Source organism: Cynoglossus semilaevis, chromosome 15 (assembly GCF_000523025.1).
Source record: "Cynoglossus semilaevis isolate Cse_v1.0 chromosome 15, Cse_v1.0, whole genome shotgun sequence".
Lineage (NCBI taxonomy): Eukaryota > Metazoa > Chordata > Actinopteri > Pleuronectiformes > Cynoglossidae > Cynoglossus > Cynoglossus semilaevis.
Window position 1 is genome coordinate 17,666,023 of NC_024321.1, and position 22,261 is coordinate 17,688,283.

Sequence of the window (22,261 nt, forward strand, 5' to 3'; positions counted from 1 at the left end):
CAGATTACACACGGTGCAAATAAAGATGAGCTCAGTTCTGAAGGTGTTAACTCACTCAGGGTTGAAATTGCCATCCATACTTTCATTACCACAAGAGACACAGACTCCAGCCACCATTTTTCCCCTTTTTTCACATTTCCATTTTGTCAGCATTCCTTACTATTAGCCATCAACAGAGGGAGGTAAGAGAAACTGCGGCCTAACTTTCTACAGAGAAATGTCTGGCCTCCTGTCAGAAGAACTGTAATCTGTGAGCCCTGACAGATCCATTACAGACAGGTATAAGACTTGTGGATTTACTGCTAAGACTTGTACAAATTCAGTGACTGTTCAACTACACACTGCCATCTACCTACTGACGTCAAGGCTGCCAGCTGTCTTACGTGTTAAGTGTTCTGCCAACTCAACTCCACCGCCACTTCCTGTACTAACATTTTACCATTTGTTCCATTGTCAGGTTAAATTAATGTTACTGTTACTGAAGAAGATTCTGTGTAATAATTGTACAAAAAGACTTAACTGACCTTTACAATTTAAGTAGGAAAGGATGGAGAAGTGGCAGTAATAAACAAGACACATATGTAAGGTGATTGAAGAAAAGTCACTTCCAGACTTTAAACGAAGGTGTACCACAAAGAGCAAAGCAATCACAAAGCAGGTCTGATTCTCATTCGTGGCTCCAATGGGCTGTCAGTGGGACTATTGATTAAATGTTTTCAAGCAGAGTAGGAACTGTTCCGTCTTGGGTTTTAGGTTTGTCACCTTAAACCGAATAGTGTTCCTTTTGTCTTCTGTGCTTAATACAAGATTTAAATGTAAACATCAGCTCTGCCTTCATGTTTTTTTCTCTCTTGTATCGGTTAAAGTGATTGGCAGTTCAATATGTTCTTTTCAATGTTCTTTACCTGAAAAAGAGCAAAGTTGTCATAACATGGTAAATGGAATATATTAGTGTCTTTCACTGTCGGAGAAAGCAGAGGAAGCAATTTCATTTTTATCAGTTAGCAGCATCCACAGAAAATTGTGCCTTTATTCTTTGCCTCTCTAATTAACGTAAGAAATGAAAGACTGGTGGGTCTCCTGAATACAGTGTTGTAAGAAATATCAAGTTCAATTCCTAATTCCAATATGACTGTGCGTTTCATACCAATTTTGTTAACCATCTGCGAGGCGAATATTCACGAGGATGGTGGAGCTTATGTTCCTCCAAATCGTCCCTTTCTCTGTTTGTCCAGCCTCCTGCTGAGACATTAACACTGTACGTCATCAGTCATCTACGCATGTTGCTGAAAGATAACGTGCGCATGCTAGCATGTATAAACACTTACACAGCGTACACAACTGTGCCCATGTGGCATCCGCTGTGGGCGCTGGCTAGTACCTCCTCCAAATGTCGTGTCAGCATGTGGTCATTATGCAGCAGCAAAGTGCAGGCTGAGGAATGTTTGCAGGGAAAGCAAATTCAAAAGTGTAGTTCTGTGGCATTATATTATCATTATATATATTATCATGATATTCTAAGAAGTCACTCTGCTGCAGCGTCTGCCTCATCTGACTCTTCAAGTGGGAAGATATTGACATTTCAATGTAATTTCTGTCAATTTAGACCCAACCAATGATCTGTATCTCCCACTCATTAGTCAAGTAAAACATTGTTAATACTCATCCTGTCTTTTTGTGTGACCCCACTCTTAGGAACCAGTAATGGGTCTGTACTTGTCTACAATCTGACCAGTGGTCTCCTCTTCAAGGAACTCAGCGTCCACACTTGTGAAGTCAGGTAGGAGTGCTTTTGTGTATTTCCCAGTGTCTAACCATGGTCCACATTTCTTCAATTTTCGTAATAATTCGTTGGATGTATCTCATGAAAGTGGTCATTTGGCCTGCAGCGGGCTTGATTTTCTTCTGCTTTTTATATTCACATTATTGTAGTTGGAGGCAATTGGCACAAACATAATTGGAGCGCTGGCATGTCAGGCCCCGTGTGTTAAAGAGGAATCATTTCCTGGCCAGATTTATCTAAATATTTCATTACTTCAGCTGAGTGAGCCGTCTTGACTCGAATATTAAAACAAGAACCGAGAGAGCAGATTTAATCAGCCTCTAGGAAGATGCCAAGATGGTGATTAATGATTTAATCTGGATTATCGACAGCCAAAGTCAGATGATTAGAATATACAGTGTTGCTTTTACTGTATATGCAAATGAAGCCGTTGCACCCACAAATAGATCATGTGGTAATGTTATATTGATGAAGCTTACAGCACTATAAATTATTTATAAATCATTTTATTATTAACAGCTCCAGTAGGTTACTTAAAATAAATGTGACAAATTCTTCTGAATTTTTCTCCTAACAGCAAACTGGATGTGTGATGTGTGTTGTGTTGGTAAGCAAGGATGTGGTTGAGATGCACTGATAAAAATAGGTTCAGCGTTCCCTCCTTTGCTAACACACAGGGGCAGATTTTCTTTGGCTCTTTTTGCTATTTAATTGTATTTCTCAAAGAAATATGTAAAAGTAGCACAATAAATCTAAACGTTAATCACAATCACCTTTATCAAACACTGATGAATGCACTTACTTAGAGTTCAACTCTATTTATTTAAAATCTTGTACTTCAGAAACTAACAAAAACAGAGCGAATGAAAGGCTTAACAAATATAATTTAATTTAATTTAAAAAAGACAAACATATTTTAATCAAATTATATTTCCCAAATAGCTTAAGGAAAGGTCAACAGATTTAGCGGGTTAGTAGCTGAAACCCTAAAGATACTTTGGCATTTTGAAAATTAATCTTGAAAGTGCTTGAATTTGACCTTGGGAAATAGAATTTCAAACTTGTCTTCCAAAATGGCCACAGAATAATTAAATGTCACAAAAGAAAGACTGACATGAGTAGACTTTATGTCCTCCACTACTGCTTAATATATCTTTGATTTTGCCTTTAATAAATTACCTGTCTTAAATGTAAAAAATAAACCAGTAATCCAAGCTTTGTTGGTTGCGTTTGCCAACATTATGTTCATATACCATTCTAATGTAAGTCTAATTATTGAACTTGTCACTCACACGTCTACTGAGTTATTAGGTAAAAATGATAGACTCCAACAGAAGGCTTTTTTATTATGTTTATGACAAGGCGGAAATTAACAAGAGTGTTATTGAGCAGTTGCTGTGAACATTTCTACAAACTTAACAGCAATATAATAAGAATATGTTGTTAAAAAGGCCGATCTGAATTAAAATGAATGTAATCAAACAATAAATCCTGGACTGTCAAGAACCCTGCCCACGATTAATTTTTTCCATTAACATAAATGATCACACCAAGGCTGTTTTGCACACGAACTTTTGCTCTGTTGACTTGAAATTATCTAAGAAATACAGGACAGATCAGAGCATTTGGAGTTGTGTGGGCTAATTTTGGAAAACCATTAATGGAGTGAGAGAGGATTGCCCTTTGTTCCATCGCAGCTTGGCTGTTACACTGCCAACCAACACTGGTCGTGTCAGCGTCCATTTTTAAGGTGGAGAACAAAACTTTTATTTAGTTATTTAGACATTATACAAATAAAAACATAATTCAAGCATCTATAACATTTTAACAATTTAACACAGCGGTGAATCTCAGGTGTAACAACAGGCTACATTGGTGATGGTATTTTGACAGAGACAGGATGCAGTCTGGTGAGACTGTGTAGGAGACGGGGGAGAGTGGGAGCAGGGATGAGTGGAGGGGGCTTGGACAGTTCAGTGAGGGAGTTTTGGACGGTTATCGTTCATCTTTGTTTGTGTTTCACTTAGATTTAATAGTATTGCGCACCAAGCGGAAAATTGTCTGACTCCAGAAAATGGGAATGGATTACAAAGAAAATCCAAATTTAGAATTTATCTTAAAAGAACAGATTTGTTTAAAAAAAGGTTGTTTTTTTTCACATTAATCTTTTCAATTAAGAACTAAGAGTCCAATTTGTCAGACAGTCTTGTGATGTATTGTGTTGTGCCCCAACATATTAGTTTTGTAAGCATGAAATTACAAGGTATAAAATCCACAGTTAGCTTGGCATTAGTAGCTCCGGTCAGGGTGCTGTGTTCCTTCTGATGAATGCTGTCGTCAGGAGACAGTAGTAATGGTGTGATTAAGTTGACTCTGCCTTGTTTTAGGGCAGTTTGTAAATAAGTTCCTCTGTCCTGCTGTGCTGCTATTCAATGGTGTGGTTAATTATGGTGTAGGTGGGGGCCCTACTGAGAGAGGGTGTAGGCACAACACCCCTGCCTCACAATGCAACAACCAGGTTACAACAAACATCAGGCTGTGCTTCATTAGTTAGTATTCCCCAATGAGCAGCAAACTGATTTCTCAGGATTAATTAGGCAAGAGATTGAATCAAGTAATGTTGTTAGGAGATTGATTGGAAGCAAATGCTATTTGTGCAGGAGAAGCCTGGCTTTCCTTAATGAAAGAAGTTGATGTTCACGAATGTGAAACTGCAACAGACTTTAATGAGCTGTGCGAGAGCATGAGACACATGAAATGCCTTGCAATAGCGCTGCCCGTGCATGCGCCTCTCGTTTATAGGCAGTGATTAGGTAATGATCTCTCTGCCTCACTCCCAGTGTCACGATGGATTTGTTCTGCAGACATGACATGCAACAGCCATGCTCTCCAGGGCCTGTCATCTATCACTCAATGCTACTCAAGCTTTGGAATAAATGAGGCATTTCATATCTAACCCCTACTCCCCTTGAATCCCTCCCCACGCACGCAAACACACACACAATGCGTTGAAAAATAATTTTGTCACCAAATATTTAGCTGTGTATGTTAAGAAATACTAGCTCTAAATATGCAGTCATTAAGTAGACAACAAAGATAAAAGATTAGCAGTAACTGAGACATGAACACCCTCAACCACACTTTTATCACATACATCAGATGTTCCTCTGAAGACTGTGTTCTCTGCTATTTCTAGTGCAGTGATGACATAGAGCATACGGCGTCAAGATCTAAGCTGCGTGTTCTGTGTGGTGAGAAAAGCAGAGGTGCTTATGGAAATGATTCCAGCCGTTCTAGCCCGCGCACTGCCATGCCAAAAGAGAACTGGCTGTTTAGCATCTCATTTACATTTAGTGGGGAAATGGACTAATTAATCATGTGGCTATTTACCATCTCATTACAGCCAAATGTGTGTGTGGTCCCTGAGCTGTGCCCAATTTTCAAAGAACTTTAATATCTCCCATTCGCTCACAGGATTTTCCACCATTTTTACAACACCCTATAAAAAGTTTCAGATTCACCATGGCTATCATGCGTTGAAGGGACTTTGTCAAATTTACTGTCACCGACATCTAGCAAAAAAGTGTCAGAATGTGAATTTATGAGTACATCTGTCTGTGTGTGTCTTTACTCTCCAGGGGGATTGAATGGGTGAGTCTCACCAGCTTCCTGTCTTTTGCCACTTCGTCCCCCAATAACATGGGCTTGGTGCGAAATGAACTGCAGTATGTTGACCTGCCCACTGGTAAGGCCATCCTTACATTTGTACACACACATACAATTACACAAGATCGCTTGTGCTTGAAGGTTGCAGCATTTTGTTGTTGTCCTTATGTTTCACCGTGGGCTCTGCAGAATAAACAACAAGGAAATTAAATAAATAATTCACACACACACAACTCCGGAGCCTCTGTGATACAGTTTTCCTTTTAACTCTCTATGTGTTTCCTTTGGCATAGGAAACATTGTTGTTTGTCAGCACAGGGGTTACTAGTCAAAAGGCAAAATAAAAAGAGGGAATTGTTTATGATGGAACACTTTAAAGCTGCTAAGTAACAGTTCTGATTTCACAGGTTATCTTGAATCACACACTTGATGAGTGAGAGCTGTTGGATTTAAGTCAATGCAATAAGTAAAGAAAAGGCAAAATGAAAGGGTTTTTTAAAGACAGTGCAGCTGGATTGCTAAAAAAGAAAAGACCTTAAAGAACTCTTTATGGTATGGTACCACCCAGGGATGCCAGACTCTGAAAATGGGATTCTATCGAGTCTCTCCTGCAGAGTGACTTACACTTTAACTGAGCCCCCTTGATGAGTCGAGTGCACCAACAGGAATGTGTTCTACCTCCTCCAAGGATTAGAAACACACAGTTGTTCTCTTTTTAGGGAAATTGGAAAATGACCTGGCACTGGATACAACTGTAGATTGTGCCTGTCAGCTGTAGACTTACTGACCTGTACTCATTGTGGCTGTGGGTGGTTTGACCCAAGCCAGGCCTCTCACCTGAAGTTGATGCCCCTCATGCCTGACTCTGAGATTTACTTTTTCCCCACAGTGTACGCAAAAAGCAACCTGTGTATTAGCATTTTTCCATGTGTTAAAACTTGTTAATACATGTATGAATTCTACTTCTGCACCAATAATTTGGTCACTTAGCCTTTATACCATTTGCATTCAAGGCAAGCGTAAGTAACTTTTTAAGAGAGTCTTGTAATCACAGGAGCCATCAAAGTTAACAGCCCACAGCAACAGGCTTTGTTACACACACTGGAACGTTCCACCACTGATCTGCAGTTATAGTTTTCTTTTCCCTGCAGATTTAAATGACATCTTTGAAGAGTGTCGTTCTAAATCTGGATAATAACTAAGTATCTCCATGTAGCTTTAAAGAGGAAATGAAATATATTGGGATAGACCAGAGGTGTGCTCAAATGTCTTGTAATGTGCCTTGGAAAATATGTGTATTTTGAGTGAGCATTTTCATGTGCACAAAACATTTTATCTTTGTGCTTTTGACACAGTTTTCACTCTGTCAGGGTAGTAAAATATATATGTACTGTGGTTTTGAAACATTGGAAAGGAATCTGGTTTATATCTCAACTCAGATAATAACAACAGAGAGGGTGACGTAGTTGACTAAACTTTCAGTCAAAACTAAAGAGTATCTGAATCTCCTCTCAGTCTGAAGTGTTTCCCACTGACAAGTGATAAGACTAACTCCTGATTCAACAGGCTGCATGTTGAGTCACCTCACAGGCTGAAGCAGTTTGGAATGTCTTGATGAAGAGGCTGGACAGCTTATTACCATGATTGTCACTTGTCACTGTAATCAGGACACACACCTACAGTACTTTCACTGTGTATGAGTGCAGCAACACAAAAAGAAAAATGGAGGAAAGGGTGCTGCTGTTTCCCAATCCATCATACGGCTCTTACTTGGAAACTTAAATGTGTGCAGCACAAACGCAGATCAGCACTTCCTGAGGCAAACATGATACGATGCATCTGAAGGACGTTCTTGTTTTGTTTAAAGGGGCACCTTGAGATTTTGCATATTACTTGCCGTACTGCTTGGCGAGCTGGGAATGAATAGCAGGGTTCAGAGCAGGTGGTGCTGTGGTTTTTTTTCTGCTGTGATAAAATAAAATGAGGAAATCTGGATGCATCTCAACTCAAGTAGATCAGTCTTTCTGCAGGTTTAAAGAAAGACACTTCCATCACTGCACACCCCACTACTCCCATCTGTCCCTCCCCCTCCTTTTCTCTGTCTCCCTCCATCTTTGTCTGTTCTGTTTTCCAGGCAGGTGCTTTGCATTCAGAGGTGAGAGGGGGAATGATGAGCCACCTATTGAGATGATTAAAGTGTCCCACCTCAAGTGAGTCGCCTGTTTCTACCACTACCAGCAAACAAAAACACCACCTTCACACATATCTTATACTTTTACCTTGGCAACATGCTAACACCATCAATAAATTCACACCATATAAAAAATGTACACCCACACAGTCTTTTCGCCTGCAGCCACCTCACCCTTTCTCCCACTTACCTTCATTCAGCCCTGTTCGTCTATTTTAATCCTGGAATAAAATTCTAAAATAACAAATACTAAATGTTACAGCAAAATCATTTTCACTTCACAAGAATTTTCTTTGTGTATTTTTAGTTGGGTTTCAATTCATCTGTGATTGCCACATTTTAAACAGGATGTGATATTTATTTTTAAGCGCTAATGAGAGAAAATACATTTCTCCTTTTTAAGTATTATAGAAGCTTAGATTAACCTATACAGAGCAGGGACAATTTAACACACTGTTTAAACAAACATCCTACATTATTTAGAGACGTGTGGGATACACAGGATAAACAATTTCAAAAAATTAAAAACATTCCAAGATAGAATCTATACACATAATCACCCAAGTGAACAGTTTTCCACCATTTCTGCTGATAAATGCAGTCGTTTGATAGTCATCACTTTTTCAGCCACGTTTTCTGAAGTATCTTCGTCCTCATTTCAAAATTTCAGTTGCAGAAACACTAATGTGTTCCACGCCATTTCACTTTCATATTTGTGGACCAGTACAGGGCCATGGCTCATTTGGTACCTGCCCCATAAAAAGAATAAAAAGTTTTATTTCTTTATGTTTTTGTTTTTTTTGTTTGTTTGTTTGTTTCACTAGTTTGCATACTATTTCATTCTGGTCATTACTCCCCTAAACAAAGTATATATTCTCCATACAGTGTATATATGAATAAAAATGAAAGAGCACAATTAGGGATGATCGATACAACTTTTTCATGTCAGATACTGACACTGTAACTTGGAGTGTCTGCCGATACCGATATCGTTCCAATACCTTCTTTTCTCCTCCAGCATGGCGAAGGCGGTGATAGTGTCCTTGTTTATGGCATTTTGCACAAAGTTAAGTTGAGCTTTTGGGCTTAGGTGTTGGATCGTTGTTTGATCCTGAAATTTTGACCATAACAATCCTGAGTATCGGATTGAGCCATCGCTAGGCATGATATAAAATAGTAATTATGTTTACAGTATGTGATGCAAAAACTGTAAAACACTGATCTAAGATGAGTTTTTTGTTTTGTCCATCTGCAGACAGTATCTGGTGGTGGTCTTCAGAGACAAACCCCTGGAGCTCTGGGACATCAGAACGGGGACACTCCTGCGGGAGATGGCAAAGAACTTCCCCACAGTTACTGCTCTGGTACAGTTAATTCATTACTCCCAATAATCTAAATGTCTCTCCACACCTGCATATCACCGAATTTACAGAAGTGTTTCACCCAGACACAGCATGGAGGGTGACAACTTTTTCACTTTTCTAATTGTGTCTTTTATCTGTTGACCTCTTTTCTGTGCACCATTAGAAAGATTGGTCTTGATTTTTTCCCCAAGCTCAGCAAAGAACAGTTGCTTCATTAGACCAGAGGAATACTCATAAAAAAAGAGTTATGTCAGGCAAACTTCACAGCGGGGCAGTAAAATCCTGCACAAGCTGTATAAAAATGCCAGTAACCTTAATAATACATGCTGCCTCATTTCCATATTGATTACAACCTTGAGTTAACCAGTCTAGCCATAGTGTTGGGGCCATTTAGGATTTGGAGGGAAACGGCGCGTGCACTCTCCTTTCATTTCTCCAATCATCTGCTGTAAATGCAAATCAATTTCTCTCCGTGCCATCTGTCTGTATGAAGGTGTGTTAGGTTAGCAAATGTGATTGAATCTGCTCCATTAGCAGTGGGTAATGTCAGCCCCGTGTGTGTCTGTGTAAACAGGAGTGGTCACCATCCCACAACCTGAAGAGTCTGAAGAAGAAGCAAATGGCAGCAAGGGAAGCCATGGCTCGGCAGACGGTCTCAGACCCCGAGCAGAGTAGTGTTGAATCATCAGTCATCAGGTCAGCATTAAAACCACCATGACTATAATACTGGAGGCTCTTCTTAAACCCAGTCTGTTTTAGAACGTTACTATATCAGACTAGGTGTCAATGACAATGTGTGTTGAATTATATATGCCTCTGTTTTTCCATGATGACAGTACTTGTGGGCCATTAGCTATGTGATAAAATGTACCAAAGCTTCAGCCATTGGATGACTGTAATGACTAACGTCCACCAATCCTATGACTGAACCTGATGTTTTTTACTCTGGGGGTTAAAACAATATTGTGTCATCTTGAAAATCTGCTTAACACTGTGGTTTGCCTGTAACAGTCTTCTGCAGGATGCAGAGAGCAAGTCAGAAACCAGTCAGGCCATTTCAGCGAGGGAGCATTTTGTTTTCACTGACACCGACGGACAAGTCTACCACATCACCGTAGAGGGCAACACAGTTAAAGATGGCGCTCGAATTCCCCCTGATGTGAGTGTAATGTCACTCTTTGTACTGTCCAAGCATTGTTGTGTTCAGTTTTTTGTATGTAAGATTACTTCACAATATTAAGTCACAAAGAAAACCTAAACAGGTTTGTCTCATCACACTGCACTGTTGCAGTGTTGTTCTTCTTTACTCAGCACAAAGAAACAATTCTACTTGGTTGCAGCTTCTGAACAATCTCAAAGTAAAAGTCATCACTTGTTTTCCTCAGCCACAGCTTTCAATAGTTTTGTCTTTCTTGGACTTATACTCAGCATTATATAGATGGTGGCTTTATAACAAAATATATATATAAAGGTCCAGCTCAGCTCTACGGCTGTATTTCTTCTTTGTCAACCTCCAAGAGAAAATGATTTAAAGTGTTTAACTGCACCTGCATCAGCTAGTGTGTGTGTCTGTGTGTGTCTGTGTGTGTCAATGTGTGTCAATGACTCAGGGTTAAGGAAACTGCTCCTGTGAGCTATTCATTTTCTCTGAATTTGCTTTTAATTGTGTTGCTTTACATTTTTTACATCCCGTAACAAATTTGTCCACTGTTATGTTGCTCTGTTGAATTGCCTTTTTAAAAGAAGCTGTTGGTTTGAACCGATGTTCCTGGTTATTAATGTTGAGAAATATTTCTTAAAACTGCTGAAGTCATTTTTTTAATCAATTTCAACTGTGAAACTGTATGTTTTCCTTGAACCCAGACACTTGAGTTACCTCTGGATTTCAAAGCCTTTGTTCTGCACAAACATAGAAAAATCCTCTCAGTGATGAAGGTCATGGTTATGAGGTTGCCATAACTCTATTAGTCATCTTTTATACCAAATGAAAGCCGACCGTGGGCTGCTTAAATTAAGCCAAACCCATATTTACTTTTTTTTCCTGTTTCATTGTTGTTTTTTATTTAATTATCTTAATGGTTTGCACAAATTAATGTTTATTATTCCATTTTTCTATTAAATTAGTCTTTGTGTCTCTCTGTGCTGCAGGGCAGTATGGGCAGTATCGCCTGCATTGCCTGGAAAGGTGACACCCTGGTACTTGGAGATGTTGATGGAAATCTTAACTTCTGGGATCTGAAAGCTCGTTTGTCCAGGTGACCAATGATTGGTTTAATATGTGATTATTTTGAAATAATAAAATATATACAACTAAATTTGAACACCTCAGCTCTGCTGCCCCAAGCAGTACTGGATCATTAATTCTGAACAAACCCAGTAAAATCACAACACAAATCCACTGTCTGAATTCCTTGTCTGAGCTTTGTCCACTGGTGCAACTGGTGCTGTAGGTGTGAAGCGTCCCCTGCCATCGACAGCACTGCATTTTACTCACATCTACATGCATAGCTTAGTACTTCAGCCCCATTTCACCCATCTAACAGTTTAGCTAAATAGAGTAATGTTTTTTAGCTTGATGAATCACTTAGGGTAAAGGCTAATTTTCCAGGTTTTGTCAAAAAAAAAGGATAAAAAAACATAATCAGAATGTGTGGTTGACTATAAATTAAAGCATGTTATACTTAACACCAGGAAAATGACAGAATCAATTGCTGCAGGGTTGTAGAAAATGGGGTCGGAACATTGTAAAGCATCAGCAAATCATGAGACTTATTCTCATCAAGTACTAAATAATAAATAGCTTTACATTGCTGTTGGCGATGTACAATTCCAGCAAGCTCTTTTTATCCCAAATTACTTTTTCTTTTCATTTTTTTTAGGGGAATACCAACACATCGTGGCTGGGTGAAGAAGATCCGCTTTGCACCAGGAAAGGGCAACCAGAAACTTCTGGTCATGTACACGGACGGGGCAGAAGTCTGGGACACTAAAGAGGTGACGATCTGTGCACCAGCACATTGGTGGTTTTATATTTAATGTCGTTATCTGAGTAAAAGGCTCTAACAATTAAGAGGAGAGAATGTGTTTTGAGAATGCTATTAATTTACACCAATCCTCACCTCTGTGCCAAACTGCAGAACTCAAATAAAGCTAACTAGGCTGTAGCCGTCTGTAGTCAAAACAGATTTACTCTGCTAAATATGAGTTTTCACAGTACTGTAATCTCTGAATCACCAAGGTAATCTAGTGTAATTCTCTTCCTTTAACACTACGGTAGTAATGTGATAAATCTTTTGGTGTTTTTAAAGATCATTATGTTTTAATGTAAGATGTACACATGCTAAGTAGGGATGTGTGTTTACAAGAATCTGATGATAGATACGTATAATGATACGATAGTATAAGCATGACACTATATTGAGTTTTTTTTAAGCAATTTAATTGCAGGAAAACTGACAGCAGAGTAAACGCACAATGCTATTACATGCCTAACATGAGGTTACTAAACAACAGGAACAGAGGGATCTACATTTGTAATCACTAGAGAAGAAATAATGGTAATGGTAATTAGGCCATTTTTGTAAATGAATCAACTATACTACAGTGGGACATAAAATCTAGAAAATATAGAACCAAGAATTCTCTGTTTTAACTTTTCCTTTAATGGTTTTTTGTTTAGTTTTCCCTTTTTAACACCATGACAGGCATAGAGTTTAAAACTGGAGAACAGATGAATGTGGGTAAGGCAGTATGGGTGGATGGAGATAGTCCCAATGGAGCCCTGATTCTTTGATGGAGAGATGTGCTGCCGTAACAGGAGCTGAGATAAAGCCTAGTTTTTGGTCCCCAGTCGTAAAATGCAGACAACAGATGGATCAGGCAACAGCTATGGAGCAGGGGAGAGGGGAAGAAAAGGAGAGGGGGAGCAGGGGTGCAAGAGAGATTTCTGAAATGCTTCAGTGCTCTGCTGACAGCTAGGTGCTGCTCCCATACAGCAGTATAAATTTCCCAGAGTGGGGTTGGGAACACTTTGAGGAAAGGTAGTTAGTCCACCGAGTCTTCAGTTGTATGTCCTGATGTCCACGTCAGCACGTTTACAGTTCAAGAATGTTACAGCCATCTTTCAGTGACCACTTCCTGTACTCCTGTGTTTCACCCTTTACACTTTTTCCCACATTCCCTTTTCCCAGAGTAATTGTAGATCCTGCTAATGAAGCTCTCAGGTGACTGTTGGTACCAATCAGCCCTGGTTTTTGTCTCCTGTAGGTTCAGATGGTCAGCAGCACACGCATGGGTCGAACCATGAACTACCGCATATTAGATATTGACTGGTGCACGTCAGACAAGGTCGTTTTGGCCTCTGACGATGGCTGTATCCGGGTGCTGGAGATGGCCATGAAGTCTGCCAGCTACCGCATGGATGAACAAGACCTTACTGGTGAGAGATGAATCACTAGGAAATAACACACAAAGCTTGAGAACAGAAAATGTTGTAATGGGTTTAAAGCTTTATTGGCTGTAAAGCATTTAGAAATAATTTAACTAATTTAGAAACATATATGTACTGTGTATATATATATATATATATATATTTTTTTTTGTGTTGTATACCCCCCCCCACACACACACACACACACACACACACTCTCCTTGCCCTTCCTTTTGATTCATTGCCATACCGTCAAGTTCTTTTCCGTAATAGCCAAATTTGTCTTGCTCATTTTTGGCATGTACAATCTAACATCTGGAAGAATCAATCAGCTTTTTCACACAAACCTGATGCATGACTACCCCTTTGCATGTCTTAAGACATTGGTTCCCAAAGTCAGAGGTGCAGGGGAGGGAGGTGGGAAGATGAAGACAAAGTACAGATCAAAGCTGGATAGTGGAAATGAACTGAGTGTCAGCCTCACTGCTCCAAACCTGATTCAAAAAGATCTAAAGCACAAAGCAGAAGTCCACAGTAGCTACAAAGAACTGTGACTGAGGGTTGGAGAGGTTGAGGATTTAGAGCTTTCCCCATGGAAGTTTTATTGCCATTTCTGTGACAATTCATGGGTGACTTGAATTTCTGTATTTCTAATGTGTGAAAGTTACTTAGTTAGTCTAGAACTGTTACATTGTTTGTTCAAACACTTTTGGTTTTATTCATTTCATAACATTTCGTTTAGTAAGCATAATTTTGTTTGTTAGGAAAAAAATAATACATGTATTTTCCTGTTATATGACGTTTAAATGAATGAGTGACCTCCAAATATCACTGCTTAACTGGCTTTGTGATAGTTGTTTTTTTCACCTAAATGTCTTTTTGTGTTCAGATCCTGTGTGGTGTCCGTACCTCCTGCTGCCCAGAGCTGCCCTTACTCTCAAGGCTTTCCTTCTCTTGCAGCCCTGGTCTGGAACCTTCACCATGGACATCACTCAAGTGTAAGACTTACTTTTGAGTTTTTTGTCGAGCTTGAAATGGTGACGTTGGGCATTTTGATGTCTATCCCTAAGCGATCTAAAAGTTAGTAGTGCAGCACATCAAAAGTGCAGTAGCTTCAATAATTCATGTTCTCACTGTCTGCATCAGCGAGTGGGCGCAGTCTATTTTAATTAAAATGCTCTGGAACTTTCAATGTTTAGCTTATGGACCGCTTCGCTCCGTCTGGAAATGGAAAACAAACACTTAACCACACTAGGACCTATTGTTAGTGTCAATTCTGCAATTATAAATAATAATAATAATAAATAAATAAATAAATAAAGATTTAGGGGGTGGTACATATAAATATTTAAAGTTCTATTGTCCTGGCAAAATTATTTTTATATTAACAGTATTGCAGAGACAAATATGAAATATATCATGTTTATAATAATAATTAGTAGTAGTAGTAGTAGTACTAGTACTATACCATTACTATGGTAACAAAATGCCCTGGTAATCATATTAGTGAGCACTTGATTCAATACAAGTGCCCAGTAAGTAGGTTGGGATCTACCTGTAGATCACAAAGTGATCGCTGGTAGATCATAAGTAATTTAGGTTAAAAATATATAAACCATGTGTCAGTAGGCGTTTGTCTCATTTATCTAGCACAACACGTGTTAAATCACCCATGTATTCATTAAAACGCTTTTGTAAACAGGTCAACGTACGACTAGTTTGACCAAAGTTTTATATTTATCACTTTTATTTTTTTCAGGCAGCTACAGGTCAGCCTCCTTAATTAATGTCCTGGTGTAAGAATGCCCCACTTAACAGAGCCCCATGTTACCCTGCTGCTTTTCATTAACCACACACCACTGCTTTATTGTGAGTCAGCCTGCTTTATTAGCAGCAGTCGGGAAGGTGCTACCTGACCTCAGCATAAATGCTGGAATAGAGCCATCTATTACTGCCTGACACTACACATGGTTCTCTCTTAACAAGCAGGCTCTCAGCCTCCCATTAATATCAGGTCAGGTTTTACAGTACTTGAAGGGGGTGTGAAAGAAGCAATTTGACTAAGTTTAATTCCTTGGTTTCAGAGACTACAGTGAAAAAGAGGAGATCAAAGGCCTGATCCAGGAGCAGCTCAACTCCTTGTCCAAGTGAGTTATGAAAAAACTAATTCTTTGTTTTTTAGAGGTTATGTGCACCCTTTTTTTGAATAGGAATGTTTAACTTTAAATGCAGTAAACAACAGAGACGTCTGCTGCAATGTTTGTCAGTTGTCTGTGTGCTCCCTCCTCCGCTTCGTATTTAGACAATTGGCCTAAAGAGCATGTTGTCTGTTGGTTAGCAGATAAAAGGATTTCCACGATCTGCTTGGAATGTTTAAGAAACTGATTGTCTTTTTCTGTGTTCTGATTATGTTTTACTTCGCAGTGATATGAAATGTGTACTTCAGGACCCAGAGTTGAGTCTTTTGCAGCGATGTCTCCTGATCTCAAGGTGAGTCAACCCAGAGTTCACTCACACAATTGGCAGTCTGCAAACACTCTTTAAGGGAATTTGTCTTGTCCCTGACAGCACAATTATTTTGTTAACATCATTTGCCTGAAGTCAGAAAGAAGACTTCAATGATGATCTTGCTTCAAGTTGACACATTTATCTGTAATTTCTCACAAGAAACAATGCACTCTACTTACTCTTAGCAAATCAGCCAAACTATATTTAAATGTGAACTTAATAAATGTATCTTTTAAATATGTCTTGTCATTAATGGACATGGTCGTACTTCTCCACCCTCACCACTGCCTGTCAGGGTCTTACTGGCTACACATAACAATGCACTTGACATCATTCAACAAAAATACATGTGTTTTACTCTGATTTAGAGAATTACACCTAGTTTTGGAGACATATACGAAGACAGTTCAGTGTTGTGAAAAACTGAAAACACAAGCTCAGTTTCACTCCCTCTTGTAACTATTAGTGGTTCCCTAGTGAAATCAACCTGTCCACCTTTTTTTTTTACCATGGTGAACCCAATGGAAAAGGCTATTACAGTAAATCTCACAGCCAGTGTTTGTTTTTCCCCTTGGTTCCTTTTTAACCCCTGTAACAGCCTGTAGGGTGTACAACAAATACAGCACCTCAAACCTCAGTGTGTGTGTGTGTGTTTGTGTTTGTGGACATACATTGCAGTGTTGGCTCTTTTATTACTCTCCCTCACACTGAAATAGGAATAAAAGTATTCGAGGCACTTCTTGACCAAAGACTGATGGGAAACCGTGAAAGAGTTGAGCAGTGGTGAAAGAAATTCTAACGACAGGCAACAACAAGCATTTGTTTCTTCCATTATATTTGACAGCAGAAGTGCAGCCTAATCAGGCCAGTGATCGACCAAAAGCTTTTGATGGGGTTTTAGCTCTACTTTTGTGGACAGTAAACATTAATATTTCCTGATCGTCCATTGTGTTGTTATCGCTACAAAAAAGAAGCATTTTTCCATGAATTCTCTCATGACTTGGCCTACTTCTGGGACTGTTTTCCTTGAATTATTTAAAAAATAATCCAATTATGTTGAAAAAAGCACAAAGGTGTGTCATATCATTTAACATTAGTGGCAGTTTAAAAAAGTGTTTTGGCCAGTCTGACCCAGAAACTAACAAAGTACAGTTATTTGTTTGATTGGCGTCTGATTGACCACAATATGTTGCATTGGCACATGTAATTGCCAAAACAATTTTGAGTTCAAAATTCTGTTCGTGAACCGGTTTGTTTGGAAAATTCAATGTCAGATGTAGCTGTCAGATGTAGCTGTAAAAACTATAAATCTCTAAGCCCCCAAAAATGGCATTTTTGTTTTGTGATATCTCTGTAATAACCTAATACAATAACATAATAATAACCTTCATACCAGAGCTATTTTGACAGAGCTGGTGTCAGCAACTCTGATGTCAACAAGGTATTAATTTCCATTCCCCTTGAGTAAGTGACAAATCTGAACCAAGAGTGTGAGCAGAGTTTTAGAACACTGCTGTTATTATTAATGATTAGACTGATAACAAGAGGAGAAACACAGGAAAAACCTGGAAAACTAACCAGGCCCGGGGTTTTAATGCTGTAGTTACTGCAGCGAGGTAACTAGGCAACAGCTGTGTGTCTTGGCAGACGTGTTAAAAGCAGGCTGATGGATGTAAGCAACTTAAGGAACAGCAGTTGATGTTGGAGCAGGGTAGTGCGTGGGCTGAGAGATAAAGGGTCTATGGTCATTAGTGTGAAGATTACTTTAGAAAACTAAGCTGCATGTTATGTCAGACTGTGCCATTTGAATAAAGACTCCAGCAGCAGCAGCGGTGTTATCGCCTCTGTCACCAGTCAACATGTTGCTTTGTTAAACCACAGGCTGTTTGGGGATGAGTCAGACCTGCAGTTCTGGACAGTGGCGTCCCACTACCTCCAGTCGTTCGCCCAAGCTCGTCAGCTCAGTGTTTCTACCGCAGATGGTCAGACCCAAATTGAAGCAACCCAAACCCCACAGAACCACCTGGACATCTGCCATGACATCCTGTGTGAGAGCACTTACTTCCAGGTGAGTAAAACAAGAGGAGAGGGGGGACCTTTTTCAGCTTCCTTTCTGTCACTGGAAGGAAAGATTGCAGAGAATAATGCCCGTCGCAGCTGTTGATGTTTTTTAAAAAGTTCCCTTAAGAGGCATTCAGAGACATTCGGTGCCCCGTTGGTGAACTCATCTCTGTTTAATCCTCTGAATCAACATCCTGCTCTCACTGCACATTAATGACATTGTGCGTCTTCTCTGTTGTCTCAGTAAGCTCTGGTCTTCAGGAGAATATCTCGCTTTTTAAGCCACAGAGGTCAAAACCCATCAAGCACATCAATCTACACTTCATTTGATTCCCTCAACATTTTCTCTTCAATGTTTTCTGCCTCCACCAGGACATTAAATAAAAGTCCCCTCAGTGTTTGTTCAATATCATTGCTCAAATCGATGCTTCCCGCTGATGACATAGCTGAAATGAGATCCAAAGTCTTTGCAAACAATAAACCAAATCCTCTCTTTTTCTAACTTTAATTATCGATCCCTCTCTCTGAAGAGAAGACTCTCGTTAGAAAACTTTCTTCAGAAGGCGCCTATTGATTGGTCCTCTACTGTGTCTTCACAAATTCCACTGCAAGGAATGGCAGCCACACTGAATAGACATCCGTCTGAAAACCTCCCCAGTGAGAGTGAAAAGGTTATTTTTTTTGTGGTCAATGTACACTGTCTTTTTATGTTGGGCTTCAGAATAGTTCTTTGGACTTGACTTCAGAAAGAAAACCTATGGATGGTAATTAAAAAAACAAATTGCCCCACTGGGCATGTGAAGACAATCAATACTTTTTTGTTTGGTTTCATGGGTACCAAGATAGACTGCTTTTAAGGAGTTTCTGTTTATATAAGAATGAAGAGTTTTAATAAATTTGAGGCATTTTAAAAAGTGACCCAGTTGCTAGGAATAAAAGGAATTTATTTTTTATTGTTAATCAAATGGCACATAATCCATATAATACTGTTTTCTAACCCACTAATAATTGATAAGACGATCAATAAGGAGTTGAATCTGTCCCGTTGTTCTATTGGGTTTGGTTCTCTCACCAAAAGAGAGTAGACAAAGTAGTAAAATGACTGGACTAATTAGTATCTGTAAGGATTTATGTGGCCAACTGATACACAGAAGAGTTTCATTTTAGATGAGCTCAATAATGTCATAGCTTGTGAAGAGTGATGAATGGATTGATTGGAGAATTCACTTCAGTGTCATCTCTCCCATAGTTTCCTCTCAAACTGAAGCTGTTTTAAAGCATCTGTAATTTTATTTATTTATTTTTTATCCTCCACTGTAAAACCCAAGACCTTTGATGTACTGTCAGGGAGACAGTGGAGGCTGACGCTGAATGAGAGATAATGGCTGAAATCTCATGAATATTTGATTTATATTTATTAGATGTTATTATGTTTTCAAGTGCAATCTGTTCAGCGGACACACATACACACACACACAACAAAGGGGGGGAAACACACGCTCTAACTATTCATCATTTCTAACAGAAATAACCCTAACACCACCCTCCCTCTGCTCAACAGAAGTTCCAGTTGGATCGAGTTCACCTGCAGGAGGTGAAGCGCTCCAGCTATGAGCACACCAAGAAATGTGCTGACCAGCTCCTCCTGCTGGGTCAGGTAGGTACTTCACCAACTCTCCAACAGCTTTAATACTCTCCACGAAACACTGTCCACTGCACAGGGGGGTAAATAAGAATGAATATTTCAGCATTCCTTCTGATTTGTACAGAATACATGTCATTTTCCTGTCCAAGTCCACTACACAAAATGGGAATTTTAAGGATACAACTTGTACTACAAAGACGTTTTTAACTGTTGTTGTTTTTTTTATGATGTGTACATCACATCTTTGCGGCTGGCGTAGTATAACATTTTAACTCCTCATTTGTTTTCCATACAGGTCCATCCTTTTTATAGTGTTCTACACATTCATCTTTCATTAACTTCTCTCTTTGCCACACATGGATTTTCACACCTCTTAGTTCTGCGTACATAATTGTAAAAGAGCCATAGCGGTGCTCCGGAGCCTAATGAACCAAGATGGACAGTTAGTGCTCTGTTTTCTCTGTCTCAGCCTCTGTGGCCTGTATCCTCTCACCTCTCAATGTCATAACTCCCCCCTGTAATTACAGGCAGCAATCAGAAGGCTGTGTATTCGGAGATTCTGTCCTCCATTAGCCAGGCCTGATCCCATAGTGATTTTAAGCCATCATCATCATCGTCATCACTGGATAAAAACAAGGATAATTTGACCAGATTTTCTTTCTTCAAATTGGACGTTGTGTTTCAGCTTCACAGTGCCTTGTTTGTGTTTGTTGTTGCTTTCAGACTGATAGAGCTGTGCAGTTACTGTTGGAAACAAGCGCAGACAACCCCAGCTACTACTGTGACTCACTCAAGGCCTGTTTAGTGACCACCATCACCTCCTCTGGACCCTCACAGTCCACCATTAAATTAGTGGCCACCAACATGATCGCTAATGGGAAGCTAGCAGGTATTTGTACTTGTGTTGTGATATTCTGTTCATATTCTCATGTGTGACTCGTTCGATCCCAAACTCCCATGTTTTTGTTGCTGCTGTGTTCATTTGTTGCAGTACGGTGACATCACTACATCACTATTGGTATTGATACTAGTTCCTGCAGCAGGAAAGTGACTCATCAAACACACAACGAACGCTGTGTCTGTCATTGAACCATAACCACTCCAATTATCTTTTGACTCAGAAGAAAAAAGAAATAAAGAATGTTTTTTTTTCAATAAAAAATCAATTAGAACTTCTGCCACAAGTCTGAAAAACATTGATATCTTGATGCAAACACAATTTTGTCTAATAAAGCCCTGCAAAAAATATCTCTGTCAGCCAAACATCTTCTCATTCTCAGCACACCTGTATGTGAGGTGGCTGGTGTATCACAAGAACCTTAAAATGCAGAGCACTCTGTGTAACGCTGTTAAAAGTCCATAATAATCAACTTTAAATCACCTTTACTGATGATCACCTGTGTCCAGATGGACGGGCTCCTAAATGGTGATGGCGATGTTTTGAAATTGAGCCTGAAATTTTCTAAGTAATTTATTGCAGTTTGTGTGTTTGACCACCTTTGGCCTTTTGGCTCAGAATGTTATTATTTTCATGTATAATAAGACATTGCTTTACTTGTCACGACTGTATACACTGTCGACTCTGGTTTATTAGTGGTGACATCATGATGGGATTTCTTCCTGGTTTTACAAAGATCTATGAGGGAGGTTGGTAATAACCTGTAGAACAGCAGCTCTGGGAGCTCCTACTGGCAGTCTGACAAACTGACGTGATTGGAGTCAGAAACTGTACAGGAACAAACATGCTTTAAAGCATTTAGTGCAAAAAATGTTGTGACCATATTTTCTTTTTTTTTTACCTTTTCTAATGTTACAATCAACAGTATATAACAGTTAGATGGAATCAGACATTTATTCATCTGTACTATTTAGGTAAATTAACAGAGAGCAGTAAAATGTAGTAAAACTGCCTGAAACCATCTCAGATACTGTAATGTCTGAAGCCTGACAGATGCTTTACTTTGTCCTCCCCTCTTCTGTCCTGATTGGACCATCACTCTGGAGCCTGGCCGATCTAAACTCATCCATCCACTTGACCTCTTTCCATTTCTGTTTCTCCAGAGTCAGAGTCAGAGCTCCAAAGCAAATTGTAGTCTTTTTGCCAATTAGAGACACTGATAAGTGTTTCTCTTAAAGCTCCAGTTGTTTAGTCCTCGTCCTGTGATTTCTCCTCAAATAACATTCAAGAAAAACTTATTTCATGATGTTTTCAGAAATAGTCACCACCAAAAAATAATAAGACAACATCGGTCGTATTAGGCCATCATTTTTGTAATGTCACTCTGACACTCTCTCCTGTGTTGGTTCTCAGAGGGTGTGCAGCTGCTCTGTTTGATTGACAAGGCAGCTGATGCTTGCCGCTACCTGCAGACCTACGGAGCGTGGACCCGAGCCGCCTGGCTGGCTAAGGTAACTCAGCATGTCATCATCCATCATCCGGAAACATCAGACACTGTCTAATGTTTGGACACTGACTGAGTCGCTGCGTATGTGAGATGTGTGGCAGCTGATGCTAAATGTGCACGTACTTAATCTGTGCATGAGTTTTGATATTTTCTCCACGGAAGAGAGAGTGGATTTAAAAAAAAAGTAAATAAATAACATTTAATGCCAG

At 39.4% G+C, this 22,261-nt stretch overlaps 1 protein-coding gene across 1 annotated transcript in view; it reads left to right on the forward strand.

Moving 5' to 3' along the window:
* wdr11 (WD repeat domain 11) overlaps positions 1–22,261 on the forward strand; it is a 39,475-nt gene that overhangs the window by 13,665 nt on the left and 3,549 nt on the right. Inside the window, exons 11-26 of the mRNA XM_008327563.2 lie at positions 1,696–1,780; positions 5,422–5,528; positions 7,584–7,659; positions 8,896–9,004; positions 9,579–9,700; positions 10,016–10,163; positions 11,153–11,259; positions 11,884–11,998; positions 13,271–13,442; positions 14,323–14,431; positions 15,518–15,580; positions 15,858–15,923; positions 17,823–18,009; positions 19,564–19,659; positions 20,371–20,536; positions 21,959–22,056. Of these exons, the coding sequence (XP_008325785.1) occupies positions 1,696–1,780; positions 5,422–5,528; positions 7,584–7,659; positions 8,896–9,004; positions 9,579–9,700; positions 10,016–10,163; positions 11,153–11,259; positions 11,884–11,998; positions 13,271–13,442; positions 14,323–14,431; positions 15,518–15,580; positions 15,858–15,923; positions 17,823–18,009; positions 19,564–19,659; positions 20,371–20,536; positions 21,959–22,056 (1,826 nt within the window). The remainder of the gene's footprint in view (positions 1–1,695; positions 1,781–5,421; positions 5,529–7,583; positions 7,660–8,895; positions 9,005–9,578; positions 9,701–10,015; positions 10,164–11,152; positions 11,260–11,883; positions 11,999–13,270; positions 13,443–14,322; positions 14,432–15,517; positions 15,581–15,857; positions 15,924–17,822; positions 18,010–19,563; positions 19,660–20,370; positions 20,537–21,958; positions 22,057–22,261) is intronic.